The following is a 19,225-nucleotide window of genomic DNA, read 5'->3' on the forward strand; positions in this document are numbered from 1 at the left end:
CTCTACCTTGCGCCTGTGAACATGGCGCTCGTCTCGACATAGACCCAATTGATCTGTTGCCGCCATGCTCGACTACAAGCCCTCGATTCCACCTACCGTGAGGCCCTCCGGCCTCCCCGTCGTCCAATCCGTCCCTCATATAGTGCCCCGCGAATCTGCCCCGCGAACCTTTGCTCCCGATGCATCCCTCGTTCTAGTCGGCATTCGCGGCTGCGGCAAGCGCTCACTAGGCTTTGTCGCAGCCACCGCGCTCAAGCGACGATTTATCACCGAAGACCACTACTTCAGAGAAGTCACCGGAGTCACACGACAAGACTACCTCAAGAGCTATGGCAGCCAGGAGTTTCAGCGCCGGGACATTGAAGTGCTCAAGATGATGCTAGACAATCATCGCACAGGCTGTGTCATGGAGTGTGGACTGGGCAGTCTGACGCGACCTGTTCAGGATCATCTGCGTCGCTATGCCCGGTCCAATCCCGTGGTTCATCTGCTACGCGATTTTGATCGCATTCAGCAATTGCTCGGGCTGGAGGATCAGGCAGTGCGCTTATTCCGTGAAGGAGACCCCATGCATCGGATGTGTTCAAATTTTGAATTTTACAACCTGGAAGACCGGACACGCGCGGCGGACGACGGGAGCCCGGATCGTCGATCGGCCGATTATTCCTTCAAGTTGCAGGAAGTCAAGGAAGATTTCACTCGCTTCGTGCAATTTGTCACTGGACTCGACGTCAATCACTCCAGCTATGACTCGCCTTTTGTGCTGCTGGAGACGCCGCCGGAACTCCGCTCTTTCACCCATGCTATATTTGTGCGGTCCTCAGATCTGATCGCCGACTCAGTGAGCCTGGCTGAGCTCGAGTCTGGTGGAGATGCCATCGAACTCTGTGTGGATAGCTGGAGCCCTGACATGGCAACTATCATCAGCAAACAGGTAGCGGACCTGCGTCGAAATGCGCGGGTTCCTGTGGTTCTGTCTGTTGATACCTCCTCTACTGGTATCGGCTCCAGTGAAACGACCACTCCTCGACCCTATTTTGATATACTTGAGCACGGTCTACGCTTGGGAGTGGAATATCTCGTTGTAGACCTGACCGAGGACCGATCCCGGCTGGCTGGGATTATCCGTGGCCGTGGGAATACCAAGATCATCGGCCAGCAGGTCTTTAAACCAGTTTCCCCTATCAGCTGGGACAGCGAGGGCTGTGTCGCCCTCTATCACGAAGCTGAAAAGCTCGGCTGTCAATTGGTCCGCCTTCTCCGCGTCGCAACAAAGCGCGAGGACAATGCCGCTGTGATCGAGTTCACTAATAAGATCCGTTCGCTCCCAGACGAACACCCACCGCTCATCGCCTACAACATTGGAGCCCTGGGTCGCACATCACAAGTCTTCAACTCAATTCTCACTGGAGTAACACACCCAGCAATCACCCGGTCAGCAGAGAATGAGTACGATCCTCAAATAACCTCGCGTGATGCTGTCCGCGCCCTCTTCCAGAGTTACATGCTCGATCCGTTAAAATTCTACATCTCGGGAGAGAATGTAGCATACAGTTTATCTCCGGCCATGCATAATGCCGCATACCAACACTGTGGCATGGGCCACACCTACACCATCCCCGACTCGCCTTCACTAGCAGTGCTAGACCGGCTGGGCCGGGACCCGCACTTTGGAGGGTCGAGTGTTGTCCAGCCATGGCGAGTTCAAGTATACCAGAAACTCGCCTCTAAAAGTCGACACGCCGAAGCAATTGGTGCCATCAACACAATCATGCCACTCCGCGGTGACGCCGATGGCACTATGTTCCCGCTTCAGGAACAAGCTAGCCGTCGCAACCAGGCTGGCCGCGTGTTGGGCTGGTACGGCGAAAACACAGACTGGGTCGGCATTATGACCTGTATCACCCGCCATCTCTCTCCTCGTAATGCAATCAGTGCGAAGACGACCGGCTTGGTCATTGGTGCTGGTGGTATGGCGCGGGCCGCCATCTATGCCATGCTCCGTCTGGGCTGTCGAAAGATCTTTATTTATAACCGCACCAAGTCACGGGCTGAGGAGGTCGCACGCCATTTCAATTCCTGGGCTTCCTCGCAGGTTGGCTCCGCTGAGGTGGTTCGCGTCTTGAATTCTCTACAACAAGATTGGCCAGCAGATGCTACTCCGCCTAGTCTCGTTGCATCCTGTGTACCGGCAGACCCGGACCGAGATGAACCCCCAGCGAACTTCGAGATGCCAATCCAATGGCTCGGAAGTCCCACCGGGGGTGTGATTCTCGAGGTAAGATCATCTTCATATATGTTGTTTTTACTTGCAACATCTACTAACAGCGGTATAGTTGGCCTATAAACCCCTCGATACGCCACTCCTCCAACAAATGCGCCGAGTCCGCAGCGAGACTGGACGACCCTGGGTCCTATCCGATGGACTGGAGAATGTTACTGAACAAGGCATTGCCCAGTTTGAGTTGATGACAGGCCGCAAAGCACCTCGGCGATTGATGACTTATGAAGTTCTGCGGAACTATGTCGGTGATAGTGGGCAATTTGATGAGAAGACTATTCAGGCTCGTCTGGATGGTGTAGGGTCTGTTATTTAAATGAAATAGTAAATAAACATGAATTCTACCATATATAACTTAACTATCTATGCAACCACCAGAGTGATTGTGGGTTGATAGTTGTTATCGCCTCACCGCCCTCGTTTCTTTTGTTTGGCCTCAACCCCCGAGTATCAAGTCTCCTTGATCATCCCACTTTGACCACTGTCAAATTACGGAGTACAGGCATACATATATACATGACCTGGTTTGATTACTGTGACACCCCAATGCCAGGCTTTTCGCCCCAACAGACCGACTCGATAACGGCAACATGGAAGAAGCGCAAGCGGGACCACGAGGAGACAGTGACTCTAGCTCGTCCGTAAGTCCAGACAGTTTCTCTCGCTTCTTTATCAGCTGGGACTAACGACTACTCAGGGCCACATTCACCCCAGCCGCCTTCCGAGTAGACCGCCCAGAATTCGACAGCTGCTCACATCCTCTATCACGACACCCAGAAGGGACTGACATTTCCTTCCGACCACGCTGCCTCCCACGCAAGCGTCGAAACGTCCAAAGCCCTTACCTCGCTCTCCAGCATCAACATCCCCACCAACCCCAACAATCAACACACCTCTCACCGAACGTCTACGCCGCCAACATCGACCCCTACTCGCCCCCAGTCTCACCACGGACCCTCGTCCCTCTCCGGTACCCAGGCCAGACCCAACAAGTCTCAGCATCTCCATCAGCCCTGCGCCCTTGCCATATATGCCACCGACGCCCAACAACCCGCCAAGTCCTCGACGCTTACGCTGACTGCGATTTGTGCCACGAGCGGGCCTGTTTCATCTGTCTCCGACAATGCGACACCGTCAATTGCGGAGGAACATTCGGCCTTCCAGATAGCATGCACGATCCCGATATCGACAGATTAAACGACTACGATGCGGGTGAAGAAGCACTGCCCCGCAGAAAAATTTGCTCCAGCTGTGCCGTCGAGGATGTCACCGAAACTGGCGCTGAGATCGTGCGCTGTCTCGATTGCGTGCAGGGACATGCTGCCTGGTCTGCCCAGACTCTTCCTTCTGGATGGGCTTTGGATGACATGCGACATGAGGATATGACCGGATGATATCCCTCTTCCTCGATGCTTGAGTCCAGATGGACTCGATAACCAAGGACGACAAACGACTATATGATAATTACTTTCATCCATTACCAATTTTGGGTTTTTTTTTCTGCTACTCTTGGAGTGGCTATTTTGGAGTTGGATGATTGGACTGGACCCGGCGGTGGACTACTGGGTCTCTTATTCACTTATTCCCTTCTTGACTTGGGCATGGCGATCTTGTTTCATTTGATTTGACTAGTTTTGTTTTCAGGCATAGCATAGTGATACCAGAACCAGAATTGACTATATAATGATTATCAGAGTATATCAGATACCTAATGGGTACGGAGCCTAGTAAGCTTGTTGTTACAGGCCACAGAGACTGAAATATGCATATAAATTGTCTACTCTCAATGTAATGCTTATTAGAGAACAGGAGGGTATAACCAAAGATAAGGAATGTGTTACCTCAGCTCAACGAGCTTGACTTCAACAAGTTCAGATCAAACCAACATCTACCGACCAAATCTCATCTGCGCACCAGCAAAATGCCACAGACCACGCATATACCCTTGATACTCAACAGCCTCTCCATCCCCATTCAGTCCATGACTCCGAATCCCAGTGCAATACATCTCAGTAAGTCGAATTTGCCAAGGCGGATACCCATCCAACTTAAGGAACGGCCCAAAAACAAGCAGCAGATCCGGCTCAGGCTTCAACATTGTCTCACTAAACGCCGGATCAGCTGCCAGAGGCTGGGTGGTGATCTCACTTATTTCAGCGTCGACCAGTTCAGGCGTGATATCGTCGGGCGAGAGCTTGCCGTTCTGGGACATCTCCGCCAGAGTCTTGGTTAGGTCAACTAGGGTTTCGCGGCCATCTGTTGAGGAAAGGAGGAGGATTGTTAGGGAGCCGGTTTCGCTGTATGGGGATGCGGGTTTGCCGTGGACTGGGTGGTGGGGGGCGTAGAGTTGGAGGCTCGGTTGTTGGGAGGGTGTGCCATAGTAGGAGGCCAGCTTGGTGGTTATTATTTGGTGGAGGGCGGGGAGGCAGGATTTTAGGACGCCTGGAAGAGTTAATATACTGTGTCAAACATATGTGGAGGGGCAAGAGGGAGAGAGATATGTCCGTCTTTTCTCTTCCTTCGCTTTTTCTTACCAGTCTTCTCGTAGATGCTCAACTGAGGAATGCCAGCACAAGAACTCCAAGCAGCCAACTCGGCCACCTCATCCATAAGCACAGCCAACGCATCATCCTCCTTCCGCAGTGTCAATATAGTACTGAGGTGCTGCGGCAAGCGCTTCAATCCTCTGACATCCTTGCGAATAAGTTCAGGCGTGCGGTGGTGGTGATAAACGACAGCAAAAATGCGATTCACGACAGCATGGTACGCCTGCAACAAGCGCACCACGATGCCGAAGATGATATGTGTCACGGCATAGACGAGACGGTGGAGCTGCGACTTGAGGAATGAGCGGATGGGCTTCTTGCGCGTCTTGCGGCGCTCCGAGGTTGCGGTTGAGGCTCGAGATCGGTTGGGCAGCTCGGCGGGATTGGGAAGGTAAGTCTTTAGCAGTTGTTCGCGATCTGCTGTGCTGAGTTTGGTGCCTCGTTGCCGGAGGTCATCTCGAAGGAGATCGCGGTCTCGTCGGGAGACCATTTTGTATGGGAGGTTGGAGTAGTGGGGAGAGAGTGAGGTTGTAAATGTTGGGTGTTGAATATGTCGGTCTCCGCCACCATGTACTCGACTGGTCCAATTTGAATATTTGAGGAAGGTGAAAGTGGTTAGAGAGGCTGTGAAGTTATAAATATCATTTATTGCCTCCAATCTTGCCAGTTGTTCAGAATGGCTGCCTAGAGACTCGGCATAGTAATGGATATTACATGTATAGTGTTAATTGGAAGACATGGTAACTTTAGGATTGAGAGATAATTATAATAGTCTCAATTGTATAGTAGACTCCATATATATGATGCTCATAGACGTTGGTGTGGCTAACCTCAAACTATAAGTTACTCGGCGGTATCTCCGCCTAGCAACATTCCCTCCTCTTTCCCCGGATTCTCTCCAATACATTTATTAAGTCCTGGTCGAGGTCAGGCGACCCATGTCTGTGGTCTATCACTATGATGGACAATGCATCCGTCTACACTGCGAACCCTCGCACCGTGTTCCCCCAAGGGCCCAGCTTCACCCTCGAGGACTTCTCCAGTCGTGACTTCATTGTCAAGGAGTTCATTGAAGCTCTCTCCGACACAGCAATCTCGACTCGCCGCTCAGTAGCTGCTGCAGCCGGCGCCACGAATCAACCCTTCGATCCCAAACCCCTCATTCGCGCTTTTGAGGGCGCCCAACGCCGCCTAGGCGAGCTCTCTGGCGACCTCGAGATCCGCGAGAATGAATTGTCCGCTGCAGTCCGACGCGCCGAAGCGCAGCATTCCCAGAACCTGACTACCTTGGGCAAGAAGCTCCGCCATACCATCGAATCGTTCCAGCAACTCGACACGTCGCTCAATGGTGGCGGTCTCGAGAACGCGGGAGGAACAGGCAACATGGCCGTGGAGACCGGAAAACGACTAGAAGAGCTAGATCGGCAACGCCGACGAGCCCTAGATGCCCACTTCCTCATCGAGTGCTGGGACGGCGTGTCCAACCGCGGCGAGATCTCATTGCTGGAAAACCTGCGGCGGTCCGGTACCGGCGAGGCCGCGGTGCGTTCGGCACACATCGCGCGACAGCTACTGCGCATCAGTCAACGGTTAGACCCGCAGAGCTGGCAGGAACATCCAGCTCGTGCGAATGGAGGCTACGGGGGAAGTTCCTCGTCGGAGGATCTGAGCGAGAGCAGCACTCCGCGACGAAACACGAGGGAGATTATTGAGAAATTCTCGGAGACGCTGGAGAAGGATCTGCTGAAGCAGTTTGATGATTTCTACCGCAAAGCCAACTTTGATGGAATGAAAGATTGTGCGACTGTGCTGCAGGATTTCAATGGCGGTGCGAGTGTTATTGCGCTGTTCGTGAATCAGCACCAGTTCTTCATCGATCGCAGCCAGTTGGTGACTGAGGAAGTTGGTGGTGATCCTGAGTCCTGGGAGAAACTGGCAGACCCGGATGCAGAGCTTCCTGGTGTGGAGTCCAGTTTGCAGTCATTGATCGACGAGGTCAAGGTTGTGGTGCAGGAAGAGTCTGCCATAATCAAGAGAGCCTTCCCGTACTATGAGCAGGTCTTGGGCAAATTCTTACAGCGTGTCTTCCAACAGTCCATTCAGCAGCGCCTCGAGATGGTCTTGGAGAAGGCCAGCGGCGCATCATCACTCGCCTTCCTGCGTTGTCTACAGAGCTCGCGTGGCTATATCAGTGCATTGATCGAAGATTTGAAGGCGCATGGGTTGACTGAACATCCGGACCCTGTCTCATCGCAGACTGCAGTTCTTCTGGATCAGCAATTGGAGGAATTATTTGTTCCCTATTTTGTCGGATCTTCATACATTGAACGTGAGAAGCGGACTTTGGAAGAACTGTTCAACTCTCTGCTGTTCAGATTTACGTCCTATCATGCCCGGCGCAAGAAGGCGGCAACTACTTTTATGGCCTCGCTCTCCCGAGCTGGAACGGAGCTCCTTTCGGCTACCAGAGACGCGTTTATCAATCGGTTGGATTCGCCCGAGGTCTCTCCCACCCAGCGAAGAGTGCTGCTGCACATTGCAAAGTTGAATGATTTACCAGAGACCGTGCGGTTGACCGAAATCAAGCTCACAGAGGAAGATGGACAGCCAAATCTCAGCGATGCTAAACGGATGTTGAAATGGCTGGCTGAAGCTGTGGGTCGAGGCCTGGAGCTCAGTGTCAACAGTGACACTCCCAAAGATGTGTCTGCCTTGCTGAATCTCCTGCTTGTCACCATGGGTGATGGATACGTAGACGTCTGTCTAGACGCCGCACTGGAGGCGGCCACAGCACAGGAGTCTGGCAAGGCAGAGCCGGACTTTACATACCTCCTCTCGGTTCGCACAACCATCAGCATTACCACTCTGATGGTAATGTGTGTGCATGCGGTTCTCCTCCCCTTGTCAACCGGCAGCATTACGACTCGCCGGGATATGGAGAAACGGACCAGCCAGACGACGTCACGCATTGAAGATAAGGTCAACACCATCGAACAGAAGACAATCGATGCCACATTTGCCTGGGTCAGCAGGCTCCTATCCGGACAAAAGAAGAATGACTTCCGTCCCAGAGAAAGCGATAACGCTGCATGGCTGGAGATGCTACAGACTCCAGTAAGTTCCCTACTCAATACCCTCTCGCAGCGACTAACTCGCAACAGACCTGCGCATCGATCTGCGCATTCCTAACCCGCCTCCACAACATCGCCCGAACCTCCCTCCCATCTAGCGGAGCCAACATCCGCCAATTCCTCACCGAGGTCGCCCTAGGCCTCCGTGGACTCCTTCTAGAACACTTCAAGCGGTTCTCCGTAAGCGGACCGGGAGGACTAATGGTAACCAAGGATATGACACAATACACCGACCTCCTCAAATCCTGGGACATTGACGAAGAAGCCAAGGGCCCCGGTGGCGCGCTGGACGTGCTACTCGAAGTGGGCAGTCTATTCGTAATCGGCGTCGAGGCATTGCGTGAGCGAATCCGCGGTGGTGCTGCTAGCGGCACGACTGGTGGGCCTGGAAGCTCTGGCCGCGGCGCTGGTACTAGCCAGGAGGGTAAATTGAGTGTGCAGGACGTGCGGGCTTATGTTTCGCGTCGCGAAGACTCGAATACTTTTGCTATGCAGTCGGTTCTTAACGCCCTGTGAGGCTGGCATCTTATACCCCTGTGTTTTTTTTTGGTTTGGAGCGGGTTGTTTTGGACCTGGGGATAGGAATATAGACTGGCGTACTGAGAATACATGGGGATATTTGGCTCTTGCTGGAAGTATGAATTGACCTCGACTTCCGTAAGAAGATACAACGTGTGGTAGCCTGTGTCTACTATCTCCCATTCCTCCGTACAAGATCACAAACCAACCCATCTTGCTGCACAAACCAAATGTTCCTCGTCTTCCATCCCCCTGAGCGATGCAATCGAATGTCGAATTCTCGTAGCAACTGTGGCACAATCTTATGCATCTCAATGAATGAGATATTCTTCCCAAGACAAGTCCGCGACCCAGCCCCAAAGGTAAGGATACTATGGTCCATCTCTTTCAGTTTTTCTGGCGAACTATTGATCCAACGCTCTGGAACAAACGAGTCTGCATCATAGAAGACCTGACTATTTCGATTCACCACCCACGCATTGATGCCAACGGTCGTCCCAGCAGGTATATACTTCCCACAAATCGTCACGCCTGGCTTCGGTACCTCACGCTCAAGGATTAAACCCACAGACGGATGAAGCCTCAATGCCTCTTTGATGACAGCACTCATGTATGGGAGATGAGCCAACGATTCGCGGTAGGAGACAGGATTGCCGGCTTTTCCCTCGAGGACTGCGGTATCAATCTCCGCTTGTACTTTGGCCATGATATCCGGGTTGCGCATGAGGAAGTATAAAATGGCACGAAGTGCAATGGCCGTAGTATCCGATCCAGCAAACACATTCGCAGACAAATGGACAATAGCATCTCTGGTCGAAAACTTCACCGGGTCAGCACGATGCATCGCCATCCACCGAGACAGCATATCCTTCCCTCCATCTTTCTCGTCCTGGTCAATTTCACCGTCTCGCTGGAGTGATACACGAGAATTCATAGCCTTCAAAGTAAACTGCGCGACCTGATTCCAAGACTCCATGCTAGGGACGAAGATCGGGAAAAGAGGATTCCCAAGAAGAACATTATGCATCTCAGGGATCTGGCCACATAGACTGGCATATACAAGCATACCCTGGATAGCCCCAATCATACCGTCGATATCACGTCCTTCTTGGAGGAATCCCAGCTTCTTGGCGAAGGTCATTTCGCCGACGACATCGAAGGCGTAGTATTGGAGCCAGATGCCGAGGTCGATCGGAGTTTTGCTATCGGCGAATTTGGCGAGTTGGGAGGTGAACATTGCAGTGCAGGAGTCGACTGCTGGTTCCATTTCCAGAAGAGAGGTGAGGCTATAAGCGTTGGCTATGTTTCGCTTTTGGTTGCGGTGGTAAATCTCATCTCTCGTCGAGAAGAGGTTCATTTGGGGCTTTTTGTTCCATGATATTGACTGGAGAGGAAAGAATGCTGTCTATTTGGCGTTATCATCTCTTCTTCTATGAGATTTGGACACATGAATGGCACATACCTTGGTGAATCCTTTGTTCAGCCCATAAATAATAGGAATCGCATTGGGATCGCCGACTGAGATATGATTTGGGCCAATTCGCACCAACGGTCCATGCTTACGATGCAGATCAATATCTGTGAGGTGATGATCGCCTTTCCAGACACTATAGAGCTTCCATAGACGCGAGTATTTTGCCAATGTTGGGCCAGGGATATCTCGAAGCCCTCGCTTATATCGGTTGGTGAGTAGTCGTAGAAGAAGTACGGCTAGGATCACATAGGCCGAGTATAACTTGAGATTGTTTGTCTCCATGCCGGGTCAAATGATTCAGGATAAAAGTTTACCCCCGTTCAAATCTCTAGATTGGACTAACAACTATAGTTGCGGGCATATTGTTTCCTTTTATATTCAACTGGGAAGGTCGGGGCAGAAACAGCGTCTACCAACGATCGACTCAACAATTGCCATCTTCAGGTGTGACAAGCTGGCCGGATTGGATATTAATCTCTATCTTCACATAACCGAGGCCAATTGAGAACCTTCAATTTGAGAAAACCTGCAGGAGCGTGTGTGCTGTCATTGTACACGCTGGGCGTGCGGAGAAAGGAGTGACATAAGTACGAGGCAAAAGATGGGAGATGATTTCCCTAGAGACTTGGGAGTTCCAATTACTGAATATTATAATTAGACATTCTGAGTTCTAGACAGTCCATTCGTCACTTGTTCTCTTTGGTCTCTGGTTCCCACATCTACTGCTTCACGGTGTAGTAAGGAGTACCGAGGCGATTGTAGATATTATACTGGCGCTCTTTAACTAACATAGGCTCCCGGGCAGCAAGATAGCCCATGGCGCACTTTTGGGTCATAACGATCCATAGCCCTGAGGTTAGATTTGCGAAATAGGTGAAGAGTCTTCTTGCTACCTCCTAAAGCCACTTATTCGACCCATTCCTATCGATATAATTAGTGGTCTTTGTCGGAATTTGCTGGTATGAGAACGTAAAAAGATAATTGTGGTTTTCCAGCTATAAAGTAAACAGATATATTAGGCAAGCCGCTTATTAGAAAACTATCAATAGTATGTATGTTATATGGTTTATAACTTATAGACAGGATAATGTCTGCCGGGTGGGGCCTTTCCTATCTGGGCTGCCGCCGCTTTATGAGGGCGCTCTAGGCTCAGGATCAGTGAGTAGAGTTCATCCCCTTTAATGGATTCTTCTTAAATTCCATTTATGAGGACTAGCCGAGCAAGAGAAAAAGTGAGAATCAGATCCGACACATATCCTTAATGTTGCTGATTTTGTTCAGCCTCTCGTTCAGACCTTCGCCCAGTTTGGATACATCGTCTGCAGACATGGAACGACGAGCACTGGCAGCTCGGCCAATAGCCACTGCATCTGTAAGAGCCAATGGGGAGAGAACAAGGCCAAAAATAGCCAGTGGTGCGTTAGCAGGGTCGTCAACGATGGTATAGATGTCCAGCGCGATATTACCGACTTCACCCAACAGCGCGACAATTCGGCCAATCGCTGCCAGGGAACCGACAGCACCAGCAACCTCACCAACGACGGGAATAAAGAAGAAGATGGCAGTCAGGAAAGCCATTAGAATCGTCTCCCGCTTGGCCTCCTCGATTTCCTCTCCAATTTCCTTGACCTTCTCCATGCTATCAACGGCATCCGCAACCATAGAGATTGGAAGCGATAATGCGTCTACCAAATCATCAGCATCGACTGAGAAAGACCCTTTTGTCATAACATCCAGAGCCCTAGTCATCTCAGAGCTGAGGAGTGTGACATTCTTGTGAGCGTCTGACACAACGTCTTTCGGGTTGAGTACGTCTTCCTTGTCATAGCCCTCGGGCACAGGGAAGTTATAATCCCAGTCTCGGTTTCCACATGTATCGTCGCTAGGCGCACACTCCCAATGATGGACATCTTCCCATTTGATATTCTCCTGAGCAATGCCTTTCGTGGTGTACAAATCTGCCCAGAAACTCTTGGCCTTGGAGGCCACCAGATGCCAGTACACCGACTGTGACCAGCGCGAATCTCGTGGAGGTAACTGCGCACGCAATGAGTAATCAGGCGGACATTCCTCCGTCACGTTCTTGTACCTGACCTCTGCACCTTCACAGTGGACCTCGGGCTGGTCACAAATTGAGTCCCAGCCATTGTCGTAATCCTCGCAGTAACGACAGTAGACGTCGCTGTCTTTCCCCCACTGGCCTTCACAATAGTTACAGGCGGGAACCTCCTCGGTCACAATGCAGGGGAAGTATTTCGAGCCATTCTCGTACATGAAGCTTTCGACCTGATCCCGTCCACTGTCGACCACGGCTTGGGCGTAGTAGTCGAAGTCTTTGTCATAGTCGTCTGCTATCATGCTGTCATAACGTTCCAAGGCGTAATCAAGAGTGCCTTTCAAAACCTTAAGTATGTATTGGGACACACAAGCTCTAGGTATTTTGGCTATGTCGTCTTGAATGGCATCCAGAGTAGTGTATGACCCTTTGCATTCAGGTAATTCCGGGATTGGGAAGTCATCGTCCATGCTGTCGCCATTGGGGCCTGCGAAGTCATCGTCTGTGTATTCCTGCAGATCGACTGCCCAATCAATGGTACCGGCAAAGTTCATGCCTTCCCAGTAAGAGCGACGGCTGCCTTTGGTGGCTGGGGACATATATGCGACCCATTCAGTGTCTAATACGATCAGTAAGGATCAGTAAGGGCCAAGACAATCATGACGGAAAACATACCATCATACACCATAATGTCACTGTTGGAGCCCCCATCATGCCAAACTTTCACGTTGGCGTTCAAGCTTTTGATCCGGCCAAGCTCAGCATTGGATATATAACCAGCAGTATCTGTACAGACACCTTTCTTTGCTTTGGAGTCATATCGTGTGCCCTCGTAGTTGCAGTCGGGTCCTGTACAACCCTTCTCTGACATCTTGAATGAACGGCCGTAGCTTGACTCGCCGACAAAGATTTTGTTTGTCAAGACACCCGCCTTGGTTACTATTCAAGTGGTTAGGTCGGGAAGAACTGTTATCCGCTATAGGAAAACCTACTCATAAAAAGTGCGTATTCAGTCTCGGTGAGATTTACTGCAGAGTAAGGTCAGAGATCTGTAGCGTCAATTTTGCCATGTTCTATCGAAAGCATACCATGACTGCGAAGACAATTTCCCTCAAGACAACCTTCTGTGGCCCACTGGTTACCAGCATCCCATTGCCCTGCATAGGTTAGCTCTGTTACTCGACTGAAGAAAGAATCCAACATACCGTGCAAGTACGTCATGTAAACAATGTAGTCAAGCTGCTTGGCCATGTTCTTGATGGGAAATGATTTGAGATACCAGTAGGATGCCGGAGCGGCAATAGACAAGGTACTTCCTGTCCCTAATTTGGAGCGCATAGTGGTCAAAAATTTGAGATAATTGGGACCATCTGTCGCAAAGCCCGGAGGAGTGCCATCGATATCTATGGCCTGTAAAACAAATTAGTTACTTTCGACGTAAATTATTGTGGATGAGATTTCTGCATACCCCTGGGTATTCCCAGTCAAAGTCCACGCCATCAATGCCCTCATCCTTCACAAATTTGGCAACATTAGTCGCAAAAGTAGTACGGGCCTCGGGGCTCGCCATTGCTTGTCGCAAGATATCATATGTCTCAGGCTCTGTCGAGTATCCCCAGCCACCGAACGAAATAATGCGTTTAACATCAAGCTCTTTGAAGTCTTTCCATTGACCGAATGTGTCATTGATCTTGACTGTCCAGTCATCCGAATTGATTCCAGCGAATGCCCAGTGCATGTGCGTGTAGCTGCCATCGGTATTGGCGTTTTTTGCACGAAGATTCAGACACTCTCGATCAAACTTCCAAGTTTCATAATAGCCAACTCGGCCATACTGTGCTGGAGCAGTTCCCTTGTTTATAATGTTTGTTCCACAAGAAGACACACAACCGTTCTGGTGAAGCGAAGTTCCTGGATTCTTGGAAGGCCCAGGCTCCTTGAGACAGAACTCCTGAGTGATACCACACTGGCCCCATATGTTGCAGCACACATTCAGCGGGCAAGGGTTCAAATCTGCAAGCTCTGTATCATCGGTAGGCTTTTCGGAACCGGGCTTGGTTGGCCCGCACAGGGCGTTGGAGATTGGAGCCGGCATGGGGGGCTTTCCTTTACTGAGGCAAATGTTGATGTGAGCATCGAGATCCCCACACCCGTTCCAACCCCATGTGGTGCCGCTGTTGAACTCATCAATTTTCTTTTCGGTCAACCCATATGTTGCAGCGAGTTTCGAACAATCATCGCCAAGCTGTACGGTGTAAGTGTTGCAAGTGCCGTCTGCCTCAGGCTTTGGGGTGATGTCCGGTAATGTGCCAGAAGTACAACAGACAGGCTGACCTTCCGCGAGCTTATTGCAAAACGATTCGCCCGGGTTATACTTTTGGAAGGTGGCTAGGCTGATCCCACATCGTGAAGCCAGGGCAGGACAGTATTCATTTGCTCCCACCCGGATTGTCGAACATTCTGCTCGTGCTTCTAGATCGCGTTCAGCTGCTTGCCTGATTGGCTGCAAGTCTGCGGTAGACTCCCATATATGCACGTCTTCCCAGACAAAAAACGAGTCCAGTTCGCTGACACATTCTGCCTTAGACCAAGAACGAATGGCGCTCTGCACTGAGGCGACGTTTCCCGTTGTATCAACAGCAAGACCCAGAACATGATTCGAGTTGCGCTCATCACCGCACAATTGAACAGTCATGTAGCCTCCTGGATTGGACGTCTTGATGTGATCAACGAGCTGGGAGACCAAGGGCTTGACTGTGCGTTTGTCAAATGAGGAGCCCATGTAAATGCCAGCTGCTGTGCCATTGGAGTATGAGAACAAAATGGAGGAGTCACAGTTTGAGTCGTCTTCCAAGTAATACTGCAGGCTCTCCAAGGCTACCACGGCATCATCACCTGGAGCGTCGCTCGTGCCCTGCTGCCCATATGTGAGGGCAACCTTGGTAGCAGCAGTAGCAGCTACGCACTTGGGATTTGCGCGCTTGGTCAAGTTTTTGGCTTCGCTAGGAGCTTCAAAGAGTGCATTCACAGTGGTGTTGGCATTGCGGCTATCACCAACTGTGCATGCATGCAATCTGATACCATTTCCTTTGTCAACAGGCTTGTGAATGCCCACCTCAAACAGCATTGGTTGACTGCAGACATTCAGACGATTAACTGAAGAGTACACAGTCCAGTTATTGGGCTTGTTATCCAGGCAGGCTGCCGGACAGGGATGGAGTTCCGAGTAGTAGCTGCCTGGAGTATCAACTGGGACGATATCTCCAAGTTTGAGAACAGCCTTTCCATTAATATCTTGAGCGGCATGAGAAAAGATCAAAAGGTTGATCCACACTGCTAAAGCCAACACATGGTGTCGGAGCAATGGGGATCTCATGATGAGAAGAAACGAAATGTAAGAAGTGAATGTGGTTCCCGGAAAAGAAAGAAGATTTAATGAAAGACTGGATATAAATGTAGAATCATAGAAGAAGACAGAGGAAGGACAAGAACGAGAGTGGTGATTGATTCGTAATGAATGTGAAGTGGTTGTCAGGCGTAATCATATGATAGTGGCCGAGCAAGCCCTTTATGGCTCATTGGGTCGACATGACCAGGAAGCGACGAAACGCTTTTTCTTTTTGCCTCTTCGGTAGTTCCTTCAGAGAATCGGGATCCTGAGTAACTCCATTCTCGTATCAAGGTAACATCGTCTTTTCTTGGACAAAACTTCATCCAAGTAAATTGCTATTAGGCTTAGCTTGGGGGCGGGATGGCTGAAAGTGAGACATGCCGAACAAAGCCTAAACTAAACCTAGATGTGGATGGATCTAATGCACAAGATGAAATTACGGAGAAATTAGGGTAGCATTGTGGCTTCAGGGGCGAGGTCCTCATATCCGACAGGCTTAGCAATTGATAGTGGCTAGCATAGGTGAGGTCTATATGGCCGTCAGTTCCTATTCCAATTGGCATTCGTATTCAACCTCCCTTTCTGGAAGACCTGCTTGAGTACCTCTCGAAACGATGAAACTGTCTCATATTGTGACTGTGTCTGCCCTGATTGCAGGGGCCTCTGCAAGAGGTATTAGAGGTGCTTCAGAACGGTGAGTTAAAAAACCCCGTGTGAATGTTTTATAGTTATTAATATATGTTGACAGGGCTTTTTACTTTTCGACCTACGTGTCAGAGGAAATTTTTACGGACGCAAGCAAGCGCACTGTCGCCACAGGCTGCGAGGGGACCCGGGAAGGGCTACGTGGTCAGCAAAAGCGCTGTACTTTCATAGAATTCTGTGATCATCTTTGGCATGAAACTGAAATCCCAGCAACCGGTGAAATGGACAAGAGGCCCGATATTACGAAGACGTATATGGGAACGGCTATCGACAAGAATAAGCTCACTCTCCTCAACTACGGCCCAGCAGCAATGCGTGACGGCATCATGAACCTGCGAATGAAACTTGACAATGGCAAAACCGCAAATGTCCCAAAATGGGGATACTACGGAGATCTGAACATTGCGAATCTCGTTGCGGGGGGTACAGCAGACAATTATTTCGACAAGGTGGGCCAGGAGTTTGCTGAGCGCTACTGGAAGGCCAAGGAGGAGTTTGATATAGTCTCTGAGCTCACGGGTGACAATAAGCTGAGTGATGAGCTAAAGGATTTGTTCAAGACTTGGAACAATCATTGCCGTGGAATCGTCTAAGATGTCCTACGCATATCGGGAAAAAGAACTTCGAATGCAAGAGCCAGGAGCCATTAAAACAGCTCTCAAAGCAAAATATACCGACGTGGAGAAGAAAAGGCTGATCTCGGTTGTAACCAGGATGCTTGATGCGAGCGAGGTGGTGTGGGGAGAGCCTTACAAAGTGTATGACAAGGATGCTACGGCCACCAAATTGGCAGCCACCGAAGGGCTGGGGTTGACCAAAGAACAGGCTCTGACTCTGCTCACAACTGTTTACAACGAACTTCAAGAAACGGATCTAGTCAAGGAGCATCAAAGGGCCTTGGCGGGGGCCAAAAAGGCAATGAATGTGGCGAGCAGCGGATGTATCTAAACTGATACCAATTTTTGGTAATAATTATCAAAATGATTAGTCTGAGTTTTTATCTTTTATTGAGAAAATGGACGGAGTACTCCGACTCCGTATAGTCCGAGGTTATAGGAGTAGGGTTAGTCCGATCAGGTGAGGGTTAGTATATCCGACTATTTTACCACATGATCAAGCGACTTTGTTAACATTATCTGACCACTATTTTTCACTACCCATCTATTTCGATTAATCATCCAAAAATTTATGGATAAACTAGGACGGCTGGATACACTTCCCGCCGAGCTTCTCGATGTGATCATATCGCACTTGAGAGATCGTGATTTGGCATCTCTATTAGCCACAAACAGACAGCTATACCACCAGCTTGACCCAATCTTCTACGGCAGAGAACATGTCATGGACCTCGCAATGGGCTGGGCGTGCTCGCATGGAAATTGCCAAGCCATTGGTCGCCTAGTCTCCTTAGGTGCATCCCCTAGCGTGGTCTCTGTGAGCAGAAGTTCTTCGGGGTGTTACATCAAAACATCCACTTTACATCTGGCAGCCACCAAAAAGCAAATTGAAGCTTTCCAGCACCTGCTTGGTATTGGCGCACGGCTCGATCATCCTGATTTGGGCAAAGGGGCCATCCCTCACTTCGTCAACCGTATTTGCAGCCCCGCACATGATTGGGCTCTGCTGCACCTCTACCTGGATGCCGGCCTCGACCATCAGCTTCGTATGGGGCACTATCGGCACCATCCCCCCTCTACCCTACCTTTGCTTGGGATAATCTCCCAGTCGGCATCGGCCTCTCCGCTGGGTCCGGTGCGCCTTTTACTGGACCGCGGTGGTAACCCCAATGAGATATTCTCCTTCTATGGCAACCGACTGGTGACTCCCCTGACTGTGGCAATTCGGAAGGCCCACACTGATGTTCTGGATCTCCTGATCGAGAAAGGAGGAATTATTCATGGACCCCATGTTACTCGTCCTGTCCGTCAGCCTTGGCATATCCCCATCATGGCCGCTGTGGCATGCATGTCAAGCCAGGGGACAGCTATGATCGAGCGATGCTTACACCATGGCGCAGACATTAACCATCCAGCACCTCTGATTTGCGAAAATAGCTACCATGGTTGCAAAAATTACCAATACATGAGTCCTGCGCTTGTCTATGTTGATTCCATTCACAACTGGGACGAACCGATGCATGCCTTGCATCCGGTCGATGGACTCGTATTTCTGGCTAGCCGAGGGGCACTCCTTCAACAGCCCATTCCCATTCCAGATCGTGGAGACCTGGAGCGGATACACAGTGCGCCTTGGGTGAGGTGCTATTGGAGCCCTTCCCAAATGTGCCTGGACTTCATCCTCGAGAAGTGGGGACTAATCAAATTGGTCACGAGTCCAGGTCTTCTCCTGGCTGTGCAATATCTGCTCCGGCACGCGGTCAGTGTTGGCACGCTTGCTGAGTCCCTCGCTTCCTACGACTCTAAACTTTCGGTTTTTGGGGATACACTAGTCCAAGTTTCAGCGGCATGGCAAGGTCTCTTGACCTATGTTCTAGAGGATTTAAAGATGGACCCTACCATACTATTGAGCCAATACATCCTACAAAGGGGCTTATGCATATGGAATAAGCCCTTAGAGAAAATTGGCCGCGCCACAATTGAGCGCCTTTTGGCGTCGGGGGCCAACATCAATGCCCGCATGGGGGCCGAGGACGGACCAACGGCTTTGCATGCGGTATGCGAAGCCTTTCACAAAGAGCTCCTGACATTGGAAGAAAGATTTCACTCTTATCATTGGAGGGAGAAGCTTGATGTACAGGCCAAGTATCTTGAGTACTTAGCAAGTCGAGGAGCTGATTCTTCCATCCGCATTGGTGGTCAAACAGCCGGTGAGGCTCTCCTAGTGAATCAGGCGGATGTTCCATTGGCGGTTCGGCAAAACACGTTGTCTGTCTCCAAAATTATGCAGGAGGGCAATGTAATTTAAAATGCTCGGCTAGTGAAAAGTTCAACGATCGACCTTTCTTCCACTTCTGTAATTAGACTTACGCAAAGCCCAACTCAACAGCCCCTTCATGGGGGCTTATGAGGTCCCCATAAAATCCCGGTGGGCTTCTACCCTGAGCCCACAGCCCACGATCCTAAGAACCGGGCCCAAAACCCGTCTCATTTGCGGCCTGGGGG

General features: G+C 50.5%; 7 protein-coding genes across 7 annotated transcripts; 5 read left to right on the forward strand and 2 right to left on the reverse strand.

Moving 5' to 3' along the window:
- Nucleotides 1–64: 64 nt before the first annotated feature.
- PENARI_c024G11942 (repressor protein) lies at nucleotides 65–2,597 on the forward strand (the record flags this gene model as incomplete). The annotated part of the gene is made up of 2 exons (XM_022635751.1): nucleotides 65–2,278; nucleotides 2,337–2,597. The coding sequence occupies 2 exons, from the start codon at nucleotides 65–67 to the stop codon at nucleotides 2,595–2,597; spliced, it is 2,475 nt and encodes an 824-aa protein (XP_022484410.1).
- A 230-nt stretch (nucleotides 2,598–2,827) lies between these two features.
- On the forward strand, nucleotides 2,828–3,675 carry PENARI_c024G07887 (uncharacterized protein; the record flags this gene model as incomplete). Its single annotated transcript, XM_022635704.1, has 2 exons — nucleotides 2,828–2,922; nucleotides 2,979–3,675. 2 exons carry the CDS (start codon nucleotides 2,828–2,830, stop codon nucleotides 3,673–3,675), a joined length of 792 nt encoding a protein of 263 aa, XP_022484476.1.
- Nucleotides 3,676–4,169: 494 nt separating this feature from the next.
- Nucleotides 4,170–5,317, reverse strand: PENARI_c024G07291 (ditrans,polycis-polyprenyl diphosphate synthase; the record flags this gene model as incomplete). The annotated part of the gene is made up of 2 exons (XM_022635698.1): nucleotides 4,170–4,723; nucleotides 4,816–5,317. The coding sequence occupies 2 exons, from the start codon at nucleotides 5,315–5,317 to the stop codon at nucleotides 4,170–4,172; spliced, it is 1,056 nt and encodes a 351-aa protein (XP_022484401.1).
- Nucleotides 5,318–5,784: 467 nt separating this feature from the next.
- PENARI_c024G09230 (exocyst subunit SEC10) lies at nucleotides 5,785–8,474 on the forward strand (the record flags this gene model as incomplete). The annotated part of the gene is made up of 2 exons (XM_022635719.1): nucleotides 5,785–7,941; nucleotides 7,989–8,474. The coding sequence occupies 2 exons, from the start codon at nucleotides 5,785–5,787 to the stop codon at nucleotides 8,472–8,474; spliced, it is 2,643 nt and encodes an 880-aa protein (XP_022484398.1).
- Nucleotides 8,475–11,190: 2,716 nt separating this feature from the next.
- Nucleotides 11,191–15,383, reverse strand: PENARI_c024G03923 (uncharacterized protein; the record flags this gene model as incomplete). The annotated part of the gene is made up of 6 exons (XM_022635669.1): nucleotides 11,191–12,626; nucleotides 12,683–12,946; nucleotides 13,000–13,035; nucleotides 13,096–13,164; nucleotides 13,213–13,417; nucleotides 13,476–15,383. 6 exons carry the CDS (start codon nucleotides 15,381–15,383, stop codon nucleotides 11,191–11,193), a joined length of 3,918 nt encoding a protein of 1,305 aa, XP_022484414.1.
- Nucleotides 15,384–16,012: 629 nt separating this feature from the next.
- On the forward strand, nucleotides 16,013–17,051 carry PENARI_c024G01498 (uncharacterized protein; the record flags this gene model as incomplete). Its single annotated transcript, XM_022635642.1, has 3 exons — nucleotides 16,013–16,092; nucleotides 16,147–16,656; nucleotides 16,817–17,051. The coding sequence occupies 3 exons, from the start codon at nucleotides 16,013–16,015 to the stop codon at nucleotides 17,049–17,051; spliced, it is 825 nt and encodes a 274-aa protein (XP_022484499.1).
- A 405-nt stretch (nucleotides 17,052–17,456) lies between these two features.
- PENARI_c024G03183 (uncharacterized protein) lies at nucleotides 17,457–19,028 on the forward strand (the record flags this gene model as incomplete). The annotated part of the gene is made up of 1 exon (XM_022635658.1): nucleotides 17,457–19,028. The coding sequence occupies one exon, from the start codon at nucleotides 17,457–17,459 to the stop codon at nucleotides 19,026–19,028; it is 1,572 nt and encodes a 523-aa protein (XP_022484440.1).
- Nucleotides 19,029–19,225: the final 197 nt, after the last annotated feature.

The sequence above is a fragment of the Penicillium arizonense genome, assembly GCF_001773325.1.
Source record: "Penicillium arizonense strain CBS 141311 chromosome Unknown PENARI_contig024, whole genome shotgun sequence".
Taxonomy (NCBI): domain Eukaryota; kingdom Fungi; phylum Ascomycota; class Eurotiomycetes; order Eurotiales; family Aspergillaceae; genus Penicillium; species Penicillium arizonense.